This window comes from Vicugna pacos, chromosome 34, assembly GCF_048564905.1.
Source record: "Vicugna pacos chromosome 34, VicPac4, whole genome shotgun sequence".
Lineage (NCBI taxonomy): Eukaryota > Metazoa > Chordata > Mammalia > Artiodactyla > Camelidae > Vicugna > Vicugna pacos.
In genome coordinates, this window is record NC_133020.1 from 16,272,688 (window position 1) to 16,295,469 (window position 22,782).

The window sequence follows — 22,782 nt, forward strand, 5'->3', positions numbered from 1 at the left end:
ATTTTCCATCGAACTCCTCTTGCAGTAAGTCTAATCTAAACTCACTTCTTTTGACCTCGCTTCTCTTCTTTTCCATTTTTATTACTCTGGGTCTTTCTGTTTCTTGCTTTCTTCCTGTTCTTTGGTCATCTCTGCTCTTGAAGTCTCAATACACTCTCTGGTTATTACATTATATTCTGAGAAACACCAGAAGTCCAATTCTAATATTCTAGTATTCTGACTGGAATATTAAGAGCATCCAATTTTCAAAATGAAACAGCCACCATGGGCATTCCCACTGAAAAGATTTAAACACCAGCCCTAAATCTGTTTCACACATTGCAAAATAACAGCTGTACACACATGGGACATCCTTTCCAATGAACAAACATTGAAATATATTTCCAGTTTATTTATTTCATAATCAGAACATTAGCCCAATGAACAATGACCTCAAATGAGTTTAAATATAACTTGCATCATTGCTGTGTTTAAAGCGGGTGCCCTTTATCTCAAGTGTTTCTAGATGACTTTCAGGAGAGTGTTTCATTGCTAAACTCTCCTTGACTCAGCGCCAAGAAACTCAGAAGAGTATTAAGTACACTCCATAACATAGCAGGACTACGTGTTTTTAAGTAAACTGGCCACAAACTATTAAGAGTAAATAGGGTGTTTTAAAAAATACACAACAGAAAAATATGCCACTCAAAAATATATTTATTTTATTTAATACAAAATAATAGCATCCCCACCATCTGCTAGGGAGTACACAAAGCACAGACAACATGGTGAAGGAAAAGCACTGTAGTCTCTCCCCACACGTGGACCCTACTTCTGCACCCACTGTGTGCCTCCAGCTGCTCTCCTCGGGTGGGCACCCAGTTTGTCCCAGCTCTCATTGTTGCGGAAAAATGTGTTACAGCTCGGTGTTATAGCTCAGTTGTGACAGCAACCTGGATCTGAGCGAGAGACTAAGCAACACTCAGAGAGTTCGAGAACTCAGCTTTATTATGCCAGCGGGCCCAGAGGAGTTAACACTCCAAGCTCTGGACCCCGTCTGTAGGTTTGCACAGGCCTTTATCATATGCAAATAAAGTATAACAAGTTGACCAACTAGGAATAAGCTTTGTAGAAATAGACCAATCAGGAGTGAGAGAAATACCCAATCAGGAGTGAGCTCCATGCAAATGAAGTACTACAAATGGACCAATCAGAAGTGAGAGTAATAACCAATCAGGAGTGAAGGAAACAATCAATCAGAAGTGAGCTCAGGGAACCAATAGAATTTTAGGGGTAAGTAAGCCGTTTCAGAGGCAAAAAGTGAGATAGAGCTTCCCGGTCAGGGAACCGGATGGTGCTGGCAGGAGAGTAGTGGCCCTGCCTGGGGGTACTGCCAGTCTTTTCATGGGGCTTCCTGCCTCATCATGACCACAACTTACGGTGTGATGAGCATCCTGTTCCATGAGAGGTGGTCTGAACCACATATCCCAAGAAAGGCTGCCTGGTGGTGGACTGTGAGTAATTCTCAGTCAGCAAGCGTGTGTACATTTATGTATTGATGGGTGGCTCCTGTTTTCATGAAAGCAAAGAGAAGATAAGTAGAAACCATGCATAAAGTTACAATTTTTAAATGTGTTATTTCATCCTGATTATAAAATTATACTCACTGAAGACATTTTTGAAATTCCCAAAGAGTATATGAAGAAAAATTAAATTCAGTCATTAGAGAAGCATCATTAAAAAGTTGGGAAATGAGAAAACTGATTAAGAAAGAGCAACACAATGTAATGAGGTTTAGATGGCGGAAATAAACGCTGTGAGAACACAGGAATGGGGAAACACAAACTGATGCAAAGATCAGAAAGTACCTCCATGGATAGTGATGGTTAAATTAAGAGTCGAGATGAGCCAACCAAAGGACCTGCCTATGGCTGCAGCTCGCTGCTCACTGGGCACAACCAAAGATGATCTACACCTCAGTCTTCACTCTCTGCTGAACTTCAGCTCTTTATGACACTGCAGCAGCCAACGTGGCTTTATATAATTCCAATTACTCCCGAATAGCTATGCCCTGATTGCTTATACACGTTTCTGGAACAGCAAGATTATTCCCAATGGTTGTGAACACCATGGACATTCTGTACAAGCCCTGTTTTGACAAGTTGCACCCTCTGGAACAGTCCCACAAGTTGGGGTTCTGTGCACTAGCAGAAAAATTGCTCAATATATGATCGCTTTTCTTCATTTTTTAATGGCAATTTGGAGGTGGGGGCAGAGATTTTAAAGAAAATGACTAAGAGAAGAAGATAGAAAACATTGACATAATTATATTTTATGACTTTGATTACCATGAGGCATTTGGGTTGTATACTGAAAGTAAAGGAGAAATCATTAAAAGATTTTTCAAAGGAGTGACCCATTCATATTTTGCATTAGGACAAACATTTTGATTACAATGTAAAGAAAGAGTCAGAACAAATTTAAAGTGGAAAAATGGGTAAGTCCCAAATTATGCAGATTTCTCTTTCTGTTGCAATCCCTGTAATTTTGGACGCTTGTTCCTATGAAGAAATGTTTCCCACATGAATTTTGAATAATTAATTCAACCAGTAATGATTTCCACTGAAGCATTAGAAACTGATTTATACAGCGGACAGACTTCCTGCTGGGGGCAGAGGAAAATAACAACGTAACATCACTTAGACATTCCCACAGGAGTGGCAGAAGTATTGGGGCCATTTTTACTTTTATTTCCATTGAGCAATAATGGAAGAACAACAACTATTTAAATATTTACTATGAGGCAGATACAGTGGGAAGAGATTTTCATCTCTTAGCTCATTTGTTGTTTTTTTATTTAACATTTTTTATTGATTTATAATCATTATACAATGTTGTGTCAAACTCCAGTGTTCAGCACAATTTTTCAGTCATTCATGGATATATACACATTCATTGTCACATTTATTTCTCTGTGAGTTATCATAACATATTGTGTATATTTCCTTGTGCTATACAGTGTAATCTTGTTTATCTATTCTACAATTTTGAAATCCCAGTCTATCCCTTCCCGCCCTCCACCCTCCTGGCAACCACAAGTCTGTATTCTCTGTCTGTGAGTCTATTTCTGTCCTGTTATTTACGCTTTGTTTTTGTTTGTTTGTTTGTTTTTGTTTTTGTTTTTTAGATTCCACATCTGAGCGATCTCATATGGTATTTTTCTTTCTCTTTCTGGCTTACTTCACTTAGAATGACATTCTCCAGGAGCATCCATGTTGCTGCAAATGGCATTATGTTGTCAGTTTTTATAGCTGAGTAGTATTCCATTGTATAAATATACCACATCTTCTTTATCCAGTCACCTGTTGATGGACATTTAGGCTGTTTCCATGTTTTGGCTATTGTAAATAGTGCTGCTATGAACAGTGGGGTGCAGGCGTCATCCTGAAGTAGAGTTCCTTCTGGATACAAGCCCAGGAGCGGGATTCCTGGGTCATATGGTAAGTCTCTTCCTAGTCTTTTGAGGAATCTCCACACTGTTTTCCATAGTGGCTGCACCAAACTGCATTCCCACCAGCAGTGTAGGAGGGTTCCCCTTTCTCCACAGCCTCTCCAGCATTTGTCATTTGTGGATTTTTGCATGACGGCCATTCTGACTGGTGTGAGGTGATACCTCATTGTAGTTTTATTTTGCATTTCTCTGATAATTAGTGATATTGAGCATTTTTTCGTGTGCCATTTGATCATCTGTATGTCTTCCTTAGAGAATTGCTTGTTTAGGTCTTCTGCCCATTTTTGGTTTGGGTTGTTTATTTTTTTCTTATTGAGTCGTAAGAGCTGCTTATATATTCTGGAGATCAAGCCTTTGTCGGTTTCATTTGCAAAAATTTTCTCCGATTCCAAAGGTTGTCTTCTTTTTTACTTATGGTTTCCTTTGCTGTGCAGAAGCTTGTAAGTTTCATTAGGCCCCATCTGTTTATTCTTGCTTTTATTTCTACTAGGAGAAAATTTTTGAAATGTATGTCAGATAATGTTTTGCCTATGTTTTCCTCTAGGAGGTTTATTGTATTTTGTCTTATGTTTAAGTCTTTGATCCATTTACCATGAAACTGGAAATCAACAACAGAGAAACAAAGGAGAAAAAAAGGAAAGCATGGAGATTAAACAATATGTTACTGAAAAAACAAAGGGTCAATGAGGAAATCAAAGCTGAAATTAAAAAATACCTCGAGACAAATGACAATGAAAGCACAACTACTCAAAATCTATGAGACACAGTAAAAGCAGTGCTAAGAGGGAAATTTATAGTGATACAGGCCTTCCTCAAAAAAGAAGAACAATCTCAAATAAAAAATTTAACCCACCACCTGAATGAATTAGAACAAGAAGAACAAAAAGCCCCAAAAAGCAGCAGGAGGTAGGAAAGAATAAAGATCAGAGAGGAAATAAATACAATAGAGATTGACAAGACCATAGAAAAAAATCAATGAAACCAAAATCTGGTTTTTTGAAAAAGTAAATAAAATCGACAAACCTCTGGCCAAACTCACAAAGAAGAAAAAAGAGAGAGCACAAATTAGCAAAATAAGAAAGGAAAATGGAGAAATTACAACAAATAATATAGAAGTACAGAATATCATATGAGAATATTATGAAAAACTATATGGAACCAAACTGGATAACCTAGAGGAGATGGACAAGTTTCTGGAAAAATACTGTCCCCCAAGATGGAATCAATACTGAGAATTCTTTACAAGAAGCACAGTCCCTTTACACAGGAGCAGGGATGATACCATTTTCCAGACCATCCTCTCTCTCCCTGACAAATCTGCCCAGTGTCCCCTCTTACCTACTACTTAATATTCACCTTGCTACAAATCCAGTTCCTTTCTGTGTAGGTCCTGGAGGTGCTAATTCCATTGTCATTCAGGTAGGCATACTCCCCAACTCCTGTGATGGCAAACCTAAAACCAAACACAAAAATATTAACAACAATGACAACAAAAAATCACAAGTGGGTCACCTACATTTATTGCCCCTCTATGTTCTATTATCGTAGGTAAAATTACCTACTCCAGGTATTTTTAATGTGAACGAGAGAAAAGTGAAAATCTGTCATTCACATCACTTCTTAAATATACACCATTTCTGTATTTCGTTCCTTTTGTATTCTCAAAATCCCTGCTTGAATATCGCGAGATTAGCACCACCAATAACACACCCAGCTGGTACCGGGCAGGTGTTTAACGAGTGCTTGCTGTTGTAGCCAAGTGAGCTGTGGCCTTCGGGGGCCTCCAGTGAGGCTCATCCACAGGGTCTCCTCACCTGCTTCGTGCATGTTGGGAAATAACAGTGTTTACTTAGTAGTCAATCCCTAAGAGGGCTGAGCTTTGATAGAAGGAAGCAAAGGAGCCCCTCCGTTTTATCTGCTCCAATGCAACGGTTACATGCACATTACTCCCACTGAGATGTTCTCAATCCAAGGAGCGGTTACCGAGTTCCCTCCGGTGAGGAAACCTCAGGAGGGATTCCCACTGGCTCCCTGACCACCTCCTCAAAAGGGGAGACGCAGCAGCTGGGAGAGTGGACTCCAGAGCCTGTGGGTGGCAAGTGTTCAGCGGCTTCCTGAGATTGCAGGACCCTCATTCTGCACCAGCAGTTCCCTCTATAATCTTAATAAAAATCTCAGCGCAGTTGAAGTCAGAGGGCGAAAGTGGCGGAATCATGTCAAATGTTACCCTCGCATGAAAGATTTCAGCTGAAGTCACAATAAGGCAAGTTTTTTCAAAGGCATAGCTAATAAATGGAAGAGTAGGTAAAGGATTTATATTTCTTACCCCATTGTGCAATAGCTTCCCATGATATTAAATTTCTTTTCTCAGGAACACAATTCACATGCAAAACCACATGTCAACACCATGGAAAGAAAAGAAACCTAGAAACGTACGGGGCGTTATAGGCACTGGAGTCTGTCCACTGCCAAAAGTGATGTGGTGATTCTCTGCTAAGGCCGATCCAATGGTCATGAAGGCCTTTGTATCTTCTCAGGAAATTGTGTTATAAAACACAGAAAGTAAAAACATGTCTCACACTTCTCTTGAGTCCCTCTTCCCTCTGGCCTCTTTCTCCCTTTGGCTGGGAGCCTCGTAATAACTGAGAAGCTTCGCCTTCGGAGACAGCCCGGTCCTCAATTCTCAGCTTACGTCACCCAAAAGTCTCGAGCCTCAATTACTTTAAAGCGACCATCCATCCCAATTTGACTCAGAAAGTCCCAGTTTACACCTGCAGTTCCAACATAATATTAATATTAATATTGTAAGTCCCCCAAATGTCCCAATTTGGGTGATAAATTACACGATTACCATGTTGCTTGATTCAATGGGAAGAATGTCTGGTCTCACAGGTTAACTGTGAGGATGACATGCAAGAATGTATCTAACTTGTCTCACAGAGTTTCAGGCAGAGAATACACCCCCAACAAATGTTAGGCGCCATCATGCAGCCCCTGCCACCACGTCTGCCCAGACCGGGCTCCTTCCTCCTCTTCCAGCTGCAACCTGACGCAGCCGGTCCTTCTCGGGGGGCTAAAGATTCAACAAAGACCGTGATCCGAAAATATTTCTTACCAGCTCCTCCTTGGTTTCAAACTGAGCAAGACCAGCATCTAACAAGGCACAGAACATCTGGCTGAATGTCCAATTCCTTGAGTCTTCAGAAAAATAAAAGCACTTACTCCCAAACTCGATCCATCCTTCTGGGCAGGTAACACACGGAATGTACTCTGTGTTTCTTCCTAAAATTTGGACACACACAGCGAGTGACAATGAATACACTTTCTCATCCCTTTTACCTATTTTTCCACTTAACCATCCTGAGGTCAGTCTTATTTTTTCACACATGTGTATACAGACATATATACACATGTGTATGTGCGTGTGAATGTATACAACCAAATTCCAAAGTGAGGAACAGGAAGAAAACCACGCCCACATACCAACTGGACTCTTGGACTTTTATGGCCTTCACTAAAACCATCTTGTTTTTCATAAAATCTGAACAGGGGCTACTTTCAACAGGTAGACAGATTGTTAGAAGTGCATGGACATCTCCCAATAAATAGTTTTCCTTTTTCCTATTTTGACAGCGTTCCTCACATCATTTCCTTCATCATCCATCATCTCATTCTGCTTCCGGAAGTGGAGCCCCAAGTGCCTGGCTCTGTAATGCATCCTCCAGAGGCTGCCCCGCTCTTGGCGGCATGTGGGACTGCTACTGACAAACGTTTCTAACGCCTCTTGGAACGCTGCCAGCATCAACCGTTTATAAAACACTGACTGCAACCCAGTACGGAGAAACGAGGCTGCATTTCACTCCCTGCCAAAACAGCAGGCCTTCTGAGATCAGTGTCCGTTTTCTGGTTTCCGGGAGAATACAGCATTGAGAGCCCGTGATCACCTGCCAAGTGCAAGCTAGTGGTAGTTGCTTTTTCCTAAATCATTTAATTATATTCAGGATTTGCCTTGGAACAGAATGTGCTCCAGATACTAGTATGTGAGTAAATCTATATCTGTATATAGTGATCTTTCACCCCTGAGCTCAGTCCTGAAGTATGCACGCTCGATGGTTGCTTTCCTAAGTCATCAGTGACAGTCTTACCCAGGTCCACCGGACTTCAGGCCGCGTACCTGTGCACCTGACTTTCCTGGGGGAACACGGACACCGATGGCTTTAAGGAACTCAGTTTCTATAGCATTTGACTTCTGTAGTACTCTCTCCGGGCATCATACAGACTCCCCTTTCCCACCTCCTCCTTGATATTACCCCTTCTGCCTCTCGACAAAAGAAAGGCCGACTCCTTCCCTTCCCTAGATTGTACTCTGTACATTTCTATATATGGTACGTTTTTAAGGGGGTATAAGCCTCCTGGTGGACAAGACATCACACAATTCAAAGATTGATTCCAGGGACAAAAATTCAATGTAGGGTTTCCTGTAGTGTTCTGTTTTCTATGTATTTCTGTTGAATAGGTATAAAAATATTTTGGCCCTTGTTACATGCTCTGAAAGCAGCAAGATTTCAGAGTGTAGGCTATGGGAAGAAAACACATTTTTGGTTCATAAGCTTACCTTTCCCTTCCTTATCCAATCTGATAGAAAATACTGTTGACTTAAATTTCAAAATATCCAGAATTGTACCACCCCGTCCCACTTCCACTGTTCCCCTCAGGCCCAAGCCACCCTCATCTCTGGCCTGAATTTCTACAAGATTATCTTAATTCCTGATTCTGCCCTTTTCTTCCAATACAGCAGTCAAAATGATTCTTCTACAATGAAAGTGCCATCATGGCGTTCCTCTCTCATGACTGCCTCTTGCCGATCCTCCCCACCACACTCCAAATAAAAGTCAAAGCCTTGAACTGGCTCTTAAGGCTATGGCTTCCCTACCCCCGGCCTGCTACTTTTTCGCATTCTCACCTTGCTTTAGCTACAGAGGCCTCTTTTCTGTTCCTCATACACCCCAAGGGGGTTTCTCTTTTTTTTTTCTACTTGTTCGCTCCACCTGGATGCCTTCCCCCAGAACGCCACATGGCTCCTTCGTCTCTTCAAAAGTTTGCTGAAAGGTCATCTTCTCAAGGAGGCTCACACTGGCCACTACACGGGTATCTCAATCTCTTCCACTTCCATTTGATTTATCATAGTGTCTGTGACTTTCTGCTAGAAGTTCCCTGGGAGCAGGGGTTTTTTTTGGTTTTAGGGTTTTGTTTTTTTTTTGCATGTTTTGTTCACTGATATACTTCAAGCACTTTACACAGTGCCTGACACAGTGGAACTCGATAACTATTTGTTGGCAATATAAGTGTGCAAAGAGCATTGTAAAGTTTGGAGAACAAGTAACTTACCTGCCAAAAGAACGGAAAGTACAACCACGGTTGCAAGTAGGGCTGTAAGTGTGGTCATGCAACAAAAAACTTTGGCAGGGGTTACGGGAGAAAGAACTCCTGGGCATTTTCTTTGGAGCTTGTTACCTATGAATACAAAGGTCACAGTCTCAATCTTATGAAGGCATCAGGAAGAAAAACTTAAATTTGTCACAGGATCACCCCGCAAATTCAGCGGTACCTCAGCTCCCCTGTCGCCAACCCCTGTCACGAATGGTCCGGATTGATAAATGATTGTCATGGCCCTAAGAGAGCCAGAGATAAGAAAAACTGACTTTTTCCCTTAGAGAATTTTTCAATTATTGGAAGAAGAGCTAATGAGAGAGCAAGAAACAAAAAGAGTAGAAATGAGGATGAAAATCAAACATACAGGGGGAGGTTATAGCTCAGTGGTAGAGTGCATGCTCGCATGAACAAGGTCCTGGGTTCAATCCCAGAAGCAGAGGAAGAAGAAAGAAAAAGAAAGAAGAAAGAAGAAGAAAAGGAATAGGGAGTAGAAGGGGCAGGAGGGGGAGTGGAAGGAGGGGGAGGGAGGGGGGGAGGGGGAGGAGGATACAAACAATCCAGATTCACCTCCATAAATAACAGATCTGTTTAGAAGTACTGAGGGGAGCTTTAGAAAATGAGTTAATATAATTCATCATATTAAAAGAATGAAAGAAGAGAAAGGATATGACCATCGCAACAAAATACAAAAAAAAGTGAAAAATGTAATAGTCATCCAAGACAACAAACCTTGGCAAATTAGCAAGTGAAACACTTTCCTTAACCTGAGAAACGTCATCTTCAGGAAAAGCACAGCTAGCATGGTACTTAAGGGTGAAAGAGGGTGTATTTCCCTCCAAAGATCAGGAGCCAGGCAAGGATGTCTGTGCTCATGGATCCAAATTAACATTTTACTAGAGGTTCTTTCAGGGACAATAAGGCAAGGGGAAAAAAAAATAGAAGGAATACAGGTTGAAAGGGGGAGAAAAAAAAGTGTTTCTAGAAGTGACATCTACTCATCTCTCCGTAGAAATATCAATTTGAAAATTATCTGCCCATGAAAATACCCTCCCAAGAGCCAAGGATTCCAGGCCCACACACCCCCGGGTCTCACCCCGGCCCCACCCCCTCCAGCGAGTCCCAGCAGAGAAAGCCGCCTCAGGCCGCTGCCACAGCAGCTCTTGCTGTGGGCTCCTAGGGGCCCGGCCTCTGTCCCCCCCTGCAGCTGCCAACTCCAGCAGCTCCGGTGGCTCCTGGGACACCCGGCTCCTGGAGGCCTCCTGGGAACCCAGGCCTCCAAAACACCCTTCTCCGAAGCCTGGGCAGCCCAGCGCAAAGAAAGTCCCTTTCCCCGGGGAATGGAGAGTAACGTGAGTTCACTACCGACCCCAGACCCACCTGCCCCGGCCCCAGCCCCAGGCTGACCCCTGCGGCCCTGAGGGGCTCCCTGCGGGCTCCCCCTCACCCCAGTGACTGCCAGCTCCAGTGCCCCGGGTGACTCCCGGGACGCCAGGCTCCTGGGAACCCAGGCCTCCTTTCACCCAGGACACTGCTGGCCCTCGAGGCCCTCGCCAGCTGCTGCCACTGCCCTGCTGGCTTCCTTGAATCAAGAAACCACCACCACCAGCCATCAGGGAGACACAAATCAAAATACAATGCGCTGCCCTGTGAGCGCATTAGAGTGGCAAACACAACAAAGCAAAGTAACAAGACTAAGTGACGGCGCAGAAATGATACAAACTGAATTCTCACGCATTGTTGTTGCAAATGCAACAGTACAGTCACTTTGGAAAGCAGCTTGGCAGTGAGGCGTGGTAAACACAGACTTACCGTAGGCCTAGCCATCCCTTCCCCAGGCACGCATGCAAGAGAAATGAAAACTTCCTTCTGCACAAAAGCCTCTACCTGAGCATTTACATCAACTTCATTCAGTATCACCAAAACCTGGCAAACAAGCCAAGTATCCTCCAGCTAGTCAAAGGGTAAGCTACCACTCGGTACCAAGAAAAAGGGAAAACGTGACCCTATGTTCCCAATTGCTCGTTTCTTACTTTGCTTTGGCTTGCTCAATTTTAGTCCCCCTCTCCCTCCTTCCACAGACAGCCAGCCGCCAGCCTGCCTGAAAATGTAAACAAGCACTAAAAAACCCAGTACGATGCAGCGAGGCAGCGCGGCTCCCCTAAGCAGATCTGTCAGTTAACGGAATGTGAACACAGGTGTTACGCACGGCAGTGCCACCTGCTCCCCACGGCTTCGCTTTCTTCCTTCACAGGTGTCGTCCCCCTTCTTGCACTATTTATAGAGTGAGAGCCTTTCTCAGAGCATTTTTGAGGTATTTATTTTTATAGCCTACTTTACTTACATGTATAAAAGCAGACGCACCTCCTAATATAATCAATATTCAAAGCATGAAAAAAAAGAGCCTTTTTAAGACTCCTGCAATAGCCCTTACATGAATAACTTTTCTCTTTATCTAGGTCCACACTACTGAGGCACAGCACCATATGGATAACTTTCAAATGCATTGTACTGAGTTAAAAAAAAAGTCAGACTAAAGACAATCTTCTAAAGCAAAAGAATAAAAACAGAAAACTGATCAGTCAGTGGTTGCCAAAGGGTGGAGACTGAGGGAAAAAATGTTCACAAAGAGGCGTGGGAGTCGGAAGTGGTGGAACCACTTTGTATCTTGATTGTGATAGTGGCTACATGCTTGTATGTTTTTGCCAAAACTCACGGAAATGCACACCAACAGAGTCAATTTTTGTGAAGGTATATTATACATTTAAAAAGTTTCTGCTGACTTTCTTTTAACCACTACATCTTATTTACTTCACATGCAGTTTTCAGAATCAGAGGGAGCCTCAGTTTAAACTCTAGGCAGAGAAAAAAAAATGAAGAATTGGATTTTTTTCAGACAGTACACCATGACATTTGGATTTTGGCTCCATGTAAAAATCTCCACCTTCATTCTTTCTGGTTCTTCATTTACGGAAAACTATCTTAAAACCTCAGTATGTGATGACTCTCATAATTTTCTCAGAAGAGTAAGGTGTAAAATCTTAGACCTCTCCCGTAAGTCCCTTGGTCCCACTTATTAATTTTCTAGAAGTTCCCCTTTTTCTCCTCCTGTTCTTCCTTACATCTAGCTGCTAATACCCTTCTTTGTTTCACGCTCCACTGCTCTTTCTCAGTTCCTTACTTCTCTTCTACTTGTTTGTAAGGGGAGAAAATTTGCCTTCCCAAAATATCTCTTCGGCAGGTGGATTATTTCAAGATGAGGAGAGGTGTGTAATTCAGAAAGGAGCTTGGACATTCCCCCTAACTGCCTAAAAGAATTTAGATAGATGGTCTGTCCCCAGGAAAGAGCTGTCACCAGAGACATCTGCAAAGATGAGGGGCAGAGTGTGGTGGGGAAACTTGGCAGTACCTAGAGGTCAGAGTCCACCCAGTGTCCCTGTGTCTCTGCCTGGCCAACAAATATTTATTCACCAAACATTTGCTTTTCCATTGCTGTGTCAATGCCCTTCCCCCAGTTTGATATCCCAAACCACTACCTTCAACATCTTTTGTCTTAATTGGAGATGGTTCTTAAGGTGAAGTTTTTGGCCATTTTGGTGAGTTAGTTTTCCTGGCCTTTCCCATGTATACATGTTATTAAATCTTCGTTTGATTTTCTCCTGTTAATCTGTCTCAGGGCAACTTCATTCTTAGACCAGCCAGAAGAAGGGCAGATGAGAGGAAAATTTCTCCCTCCCTGACCCTTTCCTATGGTGTGTCCTTTTTCTGTCTTCCTCCAAATTCATATGCCTCTTACATTACACTCTGAACACCATAACCTTCAAATTTCTAGTTGGAAAAAATAAATGGTGTTAGGAATTATCTCACAGAAGAAAAAAGAAATAAGTCATATTACTGGTCTAATTCTAACTTTTAGTTTCATGATCTACATAAAAACTTAATTAACTTATAGGAACAGTTTCGACATAAAGAAATGTTTCACATTTGCACTGGCCGAATAGTTCCAGCCACGTAAGCACTTGGCTGACCTAGTAAAACACTAACTTTCTGTAAGAACTTTCTTTTTCATTAAGAATGAATCATGTTTTTCAGAAAGTCCAATATCCTGTTGTCTGAAATAAAAAAAAAAAAAGTTCAGGGAGAGGGGAGAAGGAAAGGAGAAAAAAAGAAACACATGTTTTTAGCAGAACACAGAGGTTCAGTAAAAAGTGTCCTTTCCCCATGCTGGACTGAAGTTCAAACATACGTGCATTTTCTCTCCCTTTCTCATCAAATTTGCTATAAACTAAAAATGCTAAGGTTTCACCGATGAGTAGGTTTAGGCTCCAGCTCAAACCCCCAACCCCCACATCTATTTTTAAATTAAATTTCAAAAGGTCTATACACCCAAAATCCCAGTTTTTAGGGGCAAGTTTTAATCATATACGTATTACAAAATTATTAGTGTCTGAATTTGCCATCATTCTAGGATATAAATAATCTGTTCTTTGACATCATATTGTGGCTTGCCAGCTGAAAGCTGCCAATGGAAACCCAGAGAACATTTTTCTCTTAACCTCTTGTAACTTTTCGTGGCTTTCTCCTGCCCCCAAAATGTTTAAGTAACACACACAGCAGTAAAATAACTGATGGAAAAATTACACACCTCTCCCCCCACCCAACTCCCACCCACCTCGAGTCCCTCCAAACATCTCACCCTCCACAGAGACGAACTGTGAAGTACTAACACCCCTGAAATGCAGTTTCCATCATGCGTCCCTGGGAGAAGAGCGCCTGTCTCCCTGACTCCTGTTTTGTTTTGTCAAAGTTTATCAGTTTTGCATTACCAAGTCTCTCCTCATCCCAGCCTTCTCTGTACATAGAGGCTGTCGATAATGTTCCCAAACACGCTTCCCCAGCACTCATGTTTCTGCTTGAACATGAACACACCCCGGTTGCAAAGGCAGCTACGACCATGATGGCAGTCCACTGTGAATTTGCTGGCTAAGCCATTAGCCTTAATAAAAGAAAGTTAACAGGAAATCCATCCCTAACCACATAGAAATGAAATAATGCCTGACAGGAAGCAGAGCAGTGAGGAGCATTTGGAAACATGAAATTCTTTTTCTTCTCACTGTAGAGAGTCTATATTGTAACAAACATATTTTCCTACTTCAAATAGTTTATTTTTAAAAACTTCCCAGTGACTCATAGACAAAAGTATTATTTCATGTTACTTCTTAAGATAAAAATCACTTCTACCAACTAACTCTAAAAGAATTTAACTCACTCTAGCTCTAAAAGAATTTAACGGCAAATTAGCAACTACAGCTGAGCGCCTGTTCACATAATCAGACATGACATCATGACACTCCATGGACTCTTTAGCAACTATTTAGACGCTGGATCTTACTTTCCTTTTCACGTATGCCGTGGCTTGGCGTTTCCCCCACTTTATATGGACAACATTGCAGTGAACTTCCAAACTTCTCAGGAAGTGGCTCCAGGTTCCACAGTGTAATGACACAGGGTCTCCTTCCCCACCCTGCCCACAGCCATTTATTGGTGCTCTTCTAAGGCTGTTACAGGCGTTTAGAACAGTGTCATTATATGCATGACTGGACAAAGACACTGTGGTTTATTTATACAATGGAATGCTCATCAGCCATAAAAGATAATGAAATACTGCCATGTGCAGCAACATGGAAGGACCTGGAGATTGTCATTCTACGTGAAATAAGCCAGAAAGGGGGAGAAAAACACCATATGATATCACTCATATTTGGAATCTGGAGGAAAAAAGCAAACTTAATTGCAAAACAGAAACAGACTCTCAGATACAGAGGCCAAACTTGTGGTTACTGGGAGGGGAGGTGAGAGGTGGGTGGAGATAGATTGGGAGGTAGCTGTTTGCAGATACTAACTGATATACATAGAACAGCTGAACAACAGCTTCATACTTTGTAGCGCAGGGAACGATATTCGACATCTTGTAGTAACTTTTGATGAAAAAGAAGGTGAAAACAAATGTATGTATGTTCACGTATGACTGAAGCATTGTGCTGTACACCAGAAATTCACACTTAACATTGCAAAGTGACCATACTTCAATAAAAAATATATATATACAAAAAAACAAAAAAACATATACTTATAAAATAATTATTATTCCACTTTGATTTTCAAATACATTTTTGCCTTTGGAATTTTTCAAACTATTGGACAGAATGTTTCCAATGGCAGGTAAAACATTAAGTTTGTGGCCCTTCTGTGTTACTAGGTAGCAGCATTTTCTGCAAGTGTGGTCCATGGTCATGGTCCAAAGTCACTTAGGATGCTTGCTGATAAATACACATTCTTTGATCCTCTGCAGATTAATGGAATCAGAGTCTCTGTTGATAAGCCCCAGGAAATGCATGCATGCATGCACGTATGTATGTATGTATGTATGTATGTATGTATGTATGTATGTATGTGAAGTCTATGTGATTTACAATGTTGTGTCAGTTTCTGGTGTATAGCAGAGTAAACCTCAAGAACATAATGTTTGATGTAAGAACACAGACACCATAGAATACATCTTGAACTGTTCAATTTACACAAAGCTCAGAAACAAGCAGAAAGTACTGTGTGAGCTTAAGAAAGGAGATGCCTTTGGCAGCAAGAAGGGAGCAGTGACTGGCAGGAGCGCAGGAGGCTCCGAGTGCTGCTGGCTCCACTTTCATGGTTGGGGTGGTGGTGATCACTGCGTGGTAACAAAGAATCATCTCGCGATACGTGACTGTTCACTATGCTAAGATAACAATGTATACTAAATTTATTTGTGTGAAAATATCTTTTATTTAAAAAGGTGCACACAAGAATAGGTGCCTGTTGGGGGGATGGAAATTAGACTAAAATGAGAATAAATAAAGCAGAAGAGGATTTACAAAGGTCAACAAGAACAGTGTGACATCAACTTGGTCTGTAACTAACTCACCAACTGTACAGCCTGTGGCCCAAGACGGGAGTCAGGAGGTATTTTTCTTGGGAAAAGTCCCCGTGGGGGTTGAGGACACTTGCACTGAACCTTAGAGGAAAGGCTGATTTAGACAAAGTTGAACTTGTTATCTCAGCTCTAGTGAATAAGGTAGAATCAGGATTCTATATCGTGCTTACAAATTCAAAACACTAAGGGAGTTTTTAAAAAATGATTCTAATGCACCACAAGAGCTCAACTATATGAGGATCTCAGGATGGTATCTGAGCACTCATCTTCTCTAAGACGTTCTCCCCAAACCAAATGAGTCCAAAAGGGAGCCTATACTGAGACCCACTGCTATAGGAAGCATCAATAAGGGGAGTTTACAAATTGATAAGCATGAGGCCTGTCCTGGGGGCGGGGTAAAGGAGGCGGGGGCAGCTGCCCCTGCCACGCAGTGCTGGCGCTCTGGGTGCAGGACCAAGCCCTACTTTAGAACAATTCTAACAGTGGTATTTGGTGTTGAAAAGGTAGATTAGAGACAGGAAATGGCCGTGGCTATAGCAACGGGGGACCCATGGTAGGTAGTTGTGCAATGAGGCATCAGTAATGAGAATGGTGCTTTGGGGAGACCTAGATGGCAGTGGCTTGTAAAATGAACTACAGGTGGGAGAAACTAGCTATAAATTATTGAACACATACTTCATTTGTAAAACATTTCCCATGTGCTCATTTCCTTTTCTAAATTCTAAGGTTTAAACTTCTCAAGTCCATTCTTTCTTGTTGTGCTTACACTTGGAATGCTGATCATTCTAATAACGGCCAGCAGAAAGCATCTCTGAGAGATGAGAGAATAGAAAATTGTGATGAGCTTTTTTTCTACTCGGCTTAATTCTCTGGCAATTCATCCAAATTGTTGTGGGTATTGAGATTTCACTGGGGGTCTTTGTTTTCTGGTTTTTTTAATTATTGAGTAGTAGTCCATGGTGTGGACAGCCCCCGGTTTGCTTACCTTTTCCTCTATTGAAGGACATCTGTGGTTTTTCCCACTGTTGGACTGTTGTGCATAAAATGGCTAGAAACATTTGTGTATAGGCATTTGTGTGAAATGTGTTTTCATTTCTCTGGGAGAAATACTCAGAATGTAACAAAGAAGAACAAAACTGACTCCGCATTGGATCTAGTCCTTTAGCTGCAACCTCTGTGCTTTCTTGCTCGTGCTTAGCCAAGCTGGCCCTGCGCCTTTGTATCATCAAAGGATGTTACCTATATCCTGAAATATGCATGATAGCCCTTGCTCAAGGCTGTGCCTCCCAGGATTGACCTGTAAAGCCATAACACTTTGCATTCACATAGAGGTAAAAAGTTGCGGAACGGACAATAACATTTGTCTTGATGGACGTTTCTAGAAACATCATGACCAGACCTACACGGACGGCTGCAAGAACAAAGGATTATCATGTCGCCGTCACTGTCAGGCCAGCACCAAGAAGTCTGCAACAACCAGTCACTCCCCTTCCTCTTTAGTATAAAAGAAGAAGCCTGAACTCTAACTCAGGCAAGATGGCTCTTTGGGACACTAGTCCACCATCTTCTTAGTCTGCTGGTTTTCTGACTGAAGTTGTTATTCCTTGCCCCAAGGCTCCATCTCTCAATTTGTTGGCATATCATTTGCAAGCAGTATGAGCTTGGCCTTGGTAACAAGAATTCTGCTTGCTGGGTTGTATAGTAATTGCACACTTACTTAAAAAAAAAAAAAACAAATAAACCAAAAAGCCTGCCAAAGTGCTGTCCAGAGTGTCTGTACCATTCAAGAATTCCCATCAGCAATGTAGGAGTGAATCAGGCTCTCCACATCTTCACCAGCATTTCATATCCTTCTATTTTATTTTAGCTATACTGAGAGTCATGTAGTGATATCTCGTTGTGTTTTTAATTAGTGCTTTCCCAGTGGCTAAAGATGTTGAGCGTCTTTTCACGTGCTTATCTGTTAATCTGTGTATTGTCCTCAGTGAAATGTGTCTTTATGTATTTCCTCCATTTTCCAATTAGGTTCTTTGTGTTTCTGCTGTTAAGTTTTGAGGATTTTCTTATATATTATAAATGTACATTTCCACCCACCCTTTCAGCTAGGTGTGGGCACAGAAATAAATCTCACGGAGTGTGAATCAAGGTGAGGTTTGTCACAGTGTCACTGGGCAGTGATCTTCTAGAAATGGACATATGTTCACAAAAGCTTTCTCTCCCCTTTCTCATTTAGGTGCCAATGACAAGGAGACATTAGGGGTAGCACAGCCTCAAGATAAGAGAGATCTGTGTCTCTGAATTTCCACATGGAAAAAAGCTGCATCCTAAACAGGAATTCCTATCGTCCACAGCTACATGAGTGAGAAGTAAATGTACTGTGCTGTCAATGAAACTGGGGGCTTACTTTTAGCAGCAGCTATGTAACATATGTACTTTGAGTGGTAGCCACAGTTTTACATGTTTTTGTATTCCTAATCATTTCATATCCAATCACTAAATATTTGCAGAGTGTTTACCCTTGTGGTGGGTGCCGAGAAATAAATCCTGCAAGTTCTCATGAAGAGGGTAGAGCAGGCACCTGGGACATCTTGGGGAAGATCTGGGTGGATTTTCCTGAATGGCCGTGCCAAAGCGGGTGTCTGTTTCTGAGTTGAAGCAAGACATTGACGTTTTAAAAGGTCATGATTATACAGTATCACAAAAACTGTAACATAGTAGTGAATGAGGGCAAATTGAAATTATAATGGAGCAATCTCACGCCAGCCTACAAAGATGCTGTTGTGAGGCCACTGAGGGTCTGGTTTAGAGACAGGAAGGAAGGGGCAACGCACAGCCATTAAAGGAATGACACAAGAATTAACACCAAGATGGTGGAGAATTCATCTCCCAATAGACCTTGAGACCCAGGATGGTGGGAGATTTGACTCCCAGTCGACCTTGACCCCACTGTACGTCTGTGATGTTAGCGTGCTAAATGGTACTTCCATGGTCGCCATGACAGTTCCAAGGCTGCCCATAAAAGATCAAGAAGCTGGCAGTGGACCAATTCCTGGGAATCCCGGCCCCTTCCCCAAAGCAGTTGAAGTAATCCTCCCACTTGTTAGCACACGAAGCTACAGAGCTCATGAAACTAGCCACTCTCTGCCTCTGGCCTCTCACTCCCTCACCTTTCGAGATTGCCTGCACCCTGTCTATCGAGTGTGTCTCTACTTGTACTTTACCCCCTGCCCCCACCCCCACCTCATGGCCTCTCTGGCCTCCTGAGATGGCCTACACTCAGTATGTCCACGCAGTGTGCATCTCTCTGAATAAATGTATTCCTACTCAGTATGCCTCACTCTTGAATTCTTTCCTGTGTGAAGTCAAGGATTGAACTCAGGACCTCATGCATGCTAAGCATGCGCCCTACCACTTGCGCTATACCCTCCCCCAGGTCCCTGTCTCTGAAATTGCAGGTAATAACAGCAATGTGTTATAAAAACAGTGGCACACCTAACCTGCATGACAGCTGGAAGACAGCTTATTCTGCCACAGCGAGCTTGAGGATATCTAGACCCAGTTTAAAAACAAGCCTTTCCAAGGAATTTGAGGCAACTGTGTTCTTGGAAACCAGGGGGACACAGGCCAGTTGCCAATGAATCTTGTGAATGAAAAATACTGCCTGCTGCGTCAGTAAACAAAGGGTGTTGCAAGCATCAAGCCCTCAGCCACTGCTGCCTCCCCCACGGTGCCCTCCACAAAGGACACTTAAGATGGGAAGAATGCACACCGGCCCTAGAGAGCTAAGGTGCACATCAAAGCAAGGATTTCAAGGAGTGCAGACTTTTGCATCTTCCCATCCATAGAAAAGCGCTTAATTCATTAATTTGAGATAACTGGTTTTCTTTTTTTTTTTTTTACTTTTTTTTATCGAGTAATAGTCAATTTACAATGCTGTGTCAAATTCTAGTGTAGAGCACAATTTTTCAGTTATATATAAACATATATATATTCATTGTGACTTTTTTTTTCCACTATGACCTACCACAAGATCTTGTTTATATTTCCCTGTGCTGTACAGTATAATCTTTCTTATCTATTCTGCAGTTTAAAATCCCAGTCTGTCCCTTCCCACCCCCTGCCCTCTTGGCAGCCACAAGTTTCTATTCTACGCCTATGAGTCTGTTTCTGTTTTGTATTTATGTTTTTTTGTTTTGTTTTGTTTTGAGATTCCTCATATGAGCAATGTCATATAGTATTTTTCTTTCTCTTTCTGCCTTACTTCACTTAGAATGACATTCTCCAGGAACATCCATGTTGCTGCTAATGGCATTATGTTGTTGGTTTTTATGGCTGAATAGTATTCCATCATATAAATATACCACATCTTTACTCAATCATCTGTTGATGGACATTTAACCTGTTTCCATGTCTTGGCTATTGTAAACAGTGCAACATTGGGGTGCAGGTGTCATTTTGAAGTAGGGTTCCTTCTGGATTTATGCCCAGGAGTGGGATTCCTGGGTCATATGGTAAGTCTATTCCTAGTCTTATGAGGAATCTCCATACTGTTTTCCACAGTGGCTTTCCTTTTTTCACTCTTCCACTCTTAATGATTTAGATGTCTTCTTTTACAATTTTGTGTTTATTCTTTTTGTAATTCATGGTCGTCCTCTCCTTTGCAGTTATGAGTTTCTCATTTCTGTAGCATCCTGCTGCTTTTTCTATTTAGAATAGCCCTTTCAATATTTCTTTTAGCATGGGTTTAGTGTTGGTAAACTCCTGCAGCTTTTTTTTTGTCTGTGAAACTCTTTATTTCTCCTTCTATCCTAAAGGATAGCCTTTCTGGATACAGTATCCTAGGCTGCATCTTTTTTTCATTCAGACTTTGAATATATCTTGCCACTGCCTTCTGGCCTGCAGTGTTTGTGTAGATAAATCAACTGAGAGCCTTATAGGGGTTCCCTTGTAACTCACTCTTTGTTTTTCTCTTGCTGCCTTTAGGATCATTTCTTTATCCTTGATTCTGGCCAACTTGTTATGATACATCTTGGTGTGGGTCTGTTTGGGTTCTTCCACTTTGGGACCCTCTGAGCCTCCTGTACTTGGATATCTGATTCCTTTAGGTTTGGGAAGTTATCAGTCATGATTTCTTCAAATACCTTTTCAATCCCTTTGTTCCTTCTTCTCCTGGAATCCCTATTATGGATAGATTGGCACACTTTATGTTATCCCATAGGTCCCTTATATTGTTTTCATTGTTTTTTTATTTGTTTTTCTCTCAGCTGCTCTGATTGGGTGCTTTCTGTTGTCCTGTCTTCTAGGTCACTTCTTTGTTCCTCTGTATTTTCTAGCCTGCTTTGTACAGCCTTTAAGGTCAGCTCTCATCTCAGCAAATGAGTTTGCTAATTCTATTGGTTCTTCTTTATAGTTTCTATTTCATTTTTGACATATTTTATGTCTCAAAACACTATTTCTTTTAGTTCCTTCAGTACTTTGATCACTCCTTTTTTGTAGTCTTGATCTAGTAGGCCATCAATGTCTATTTCCTTGATTGTGCTTTCAGGGAATTTCTCTTGATCTTTTAATTGGGAGTGGTTCCTCTGCTTCTTCATGTTGCTCATATCTCTCTGGCACTGTGGCTTAAGGAGTATCAGTTATCTAGTTCTCCTGGAGACGCTGTGCTCTTAATGGTTTTAGTAAGAGGAATTTGCATCTTCGCCCTGTTTCACGAACTCAGCTTGCTGTTTCCAGAGGCCCTCTGTTGGAGCTCTCTTCTGTGCGGCTCCCAGTGACTGTGGGCTAGCAGAGCGCGCCCCCTCCCAACACTGGGTCAGGTGCTGAGCTCTTATCCGGTGGGCGGGCGAGTCTCTCCCGCTCTAATGCCACAGTCAGATGCTGCGCTCAGGGCAGGAAGGCATGCGGATCGCGACCCCCCCAGCACCGTGGTCATGGGCTGCGTTCCTGCCAGGAAAGCAGGTTGCCACCCGCCCTTTCCCAGCGCCGGTGGCTCCGCTGCTCTCCTCCGCTGCATGCCTCGCCTCAGATCGGCGCGCCGAAGGCGGGCTCCGGGAAGACCGCGGAACGGCCCGCCCCTGCTCGGTGCCAAGTCTCAGCTCCTTGTTTGTCTTGGCGGCGCGAGTTCTCTGAGGTGCTGGGGCAGAAAGGTCCTATCTGCCTCGGGCTGCAAACAAGTCTCAGTCCAGCCTAGGAGGCCGCCGGGAGGCCCCGGGTGCGGGTTCAGGGCCCGGCCGCACCCCCGCCCCCGCCCGGGCGCTCTCACAGGAGGGGACAGCGGCTGTGGCTGCGCCCCGCCTCTCTTCTCGCGAGAAGCGCCAGTGATGGCGGCGCAGGGCTGAAGAGCCGGAGGCTACGGCGCCCCTCCCCCAGGGCACACCAGCAGTCTTGCTCTGCTGTTTCAGAATTTATGGGGGACCGAGGCTGTTCTGCTCCGTATCCCCTCCCAGCCACGGCGCGCAGCCGCCTGCCGCCCCCCGGGGCCGCCTCAGTGCAGCCGCCCCCGCCCTCCGCCCGGCTCTGGCCGCCTGTCCGGGGCCCAGCCGCCGCTCGCGTCTCGGGCTGCGTGGAGCGGGGACCCTTTGTGCCCATTTAACTCACTTCTGTCAGTCAAGGGCTGCTCGGGGCAGATTTGAGTCTCAGAGGCTCCCCCTCCGGCCCCCAGGCCTCTCCGTTGGAGAGGGGAGACCCAGCGAGCGAGCGCCAGTCCTCCTTTGCCGCTCCCTGCCCGCGGGACCCATCGCGCGCTGCTTCGCTGTTTCTTCTTTCTTTTTTCCTTTTTACCTACCAGATTTTTGGCATCTTTGTCTTTCAAACAGGGTGATGTTCTGTCAGAGTATGGCAGGTGCTCTGGTTGCCTGAGTGGGTCGATAGATGTGAGTTTTGGTGTATTTGTGGG

General features: G+C 43.1%; 1 protein-coding gene across 1 annotated transcript in view; it reads right to left on the reverse strand.

Annotated features, from left to right (window-relative positions):
- Positions 1-2,719: 2,719 nt before the first annotated feature.
- The window catches only part of LOC107035288 (uncharacterized), a 38,853-nt gene continuing 18,790 nt past the window's right edge, over positions 2,720-22,782 (reverse strand). The window contains exons 2-5 of the mRNA XM_072954392.1: positions 8,879-9,004; positions 6,606-6,772; positions 4,847-4,943; positions 2,720-4,088 (exon numbers count right to left, since the gene is read on the reverse strand). Of these exons, the coding sequence (XP_072810493.1) occupies positions 4,902-4,943; positions 6,606-6,772; positions 8,879-9,004 (335 nt within the window). The 3' untranslated portion in view covers positions 2,720-4,088; positions 4,847-4,901. The remainder of the gene's footprint in view (positions 4,089-4,846; positions 4,944-6,605; positions 6,773-8,878; positions 9,005-22,782) is intronic.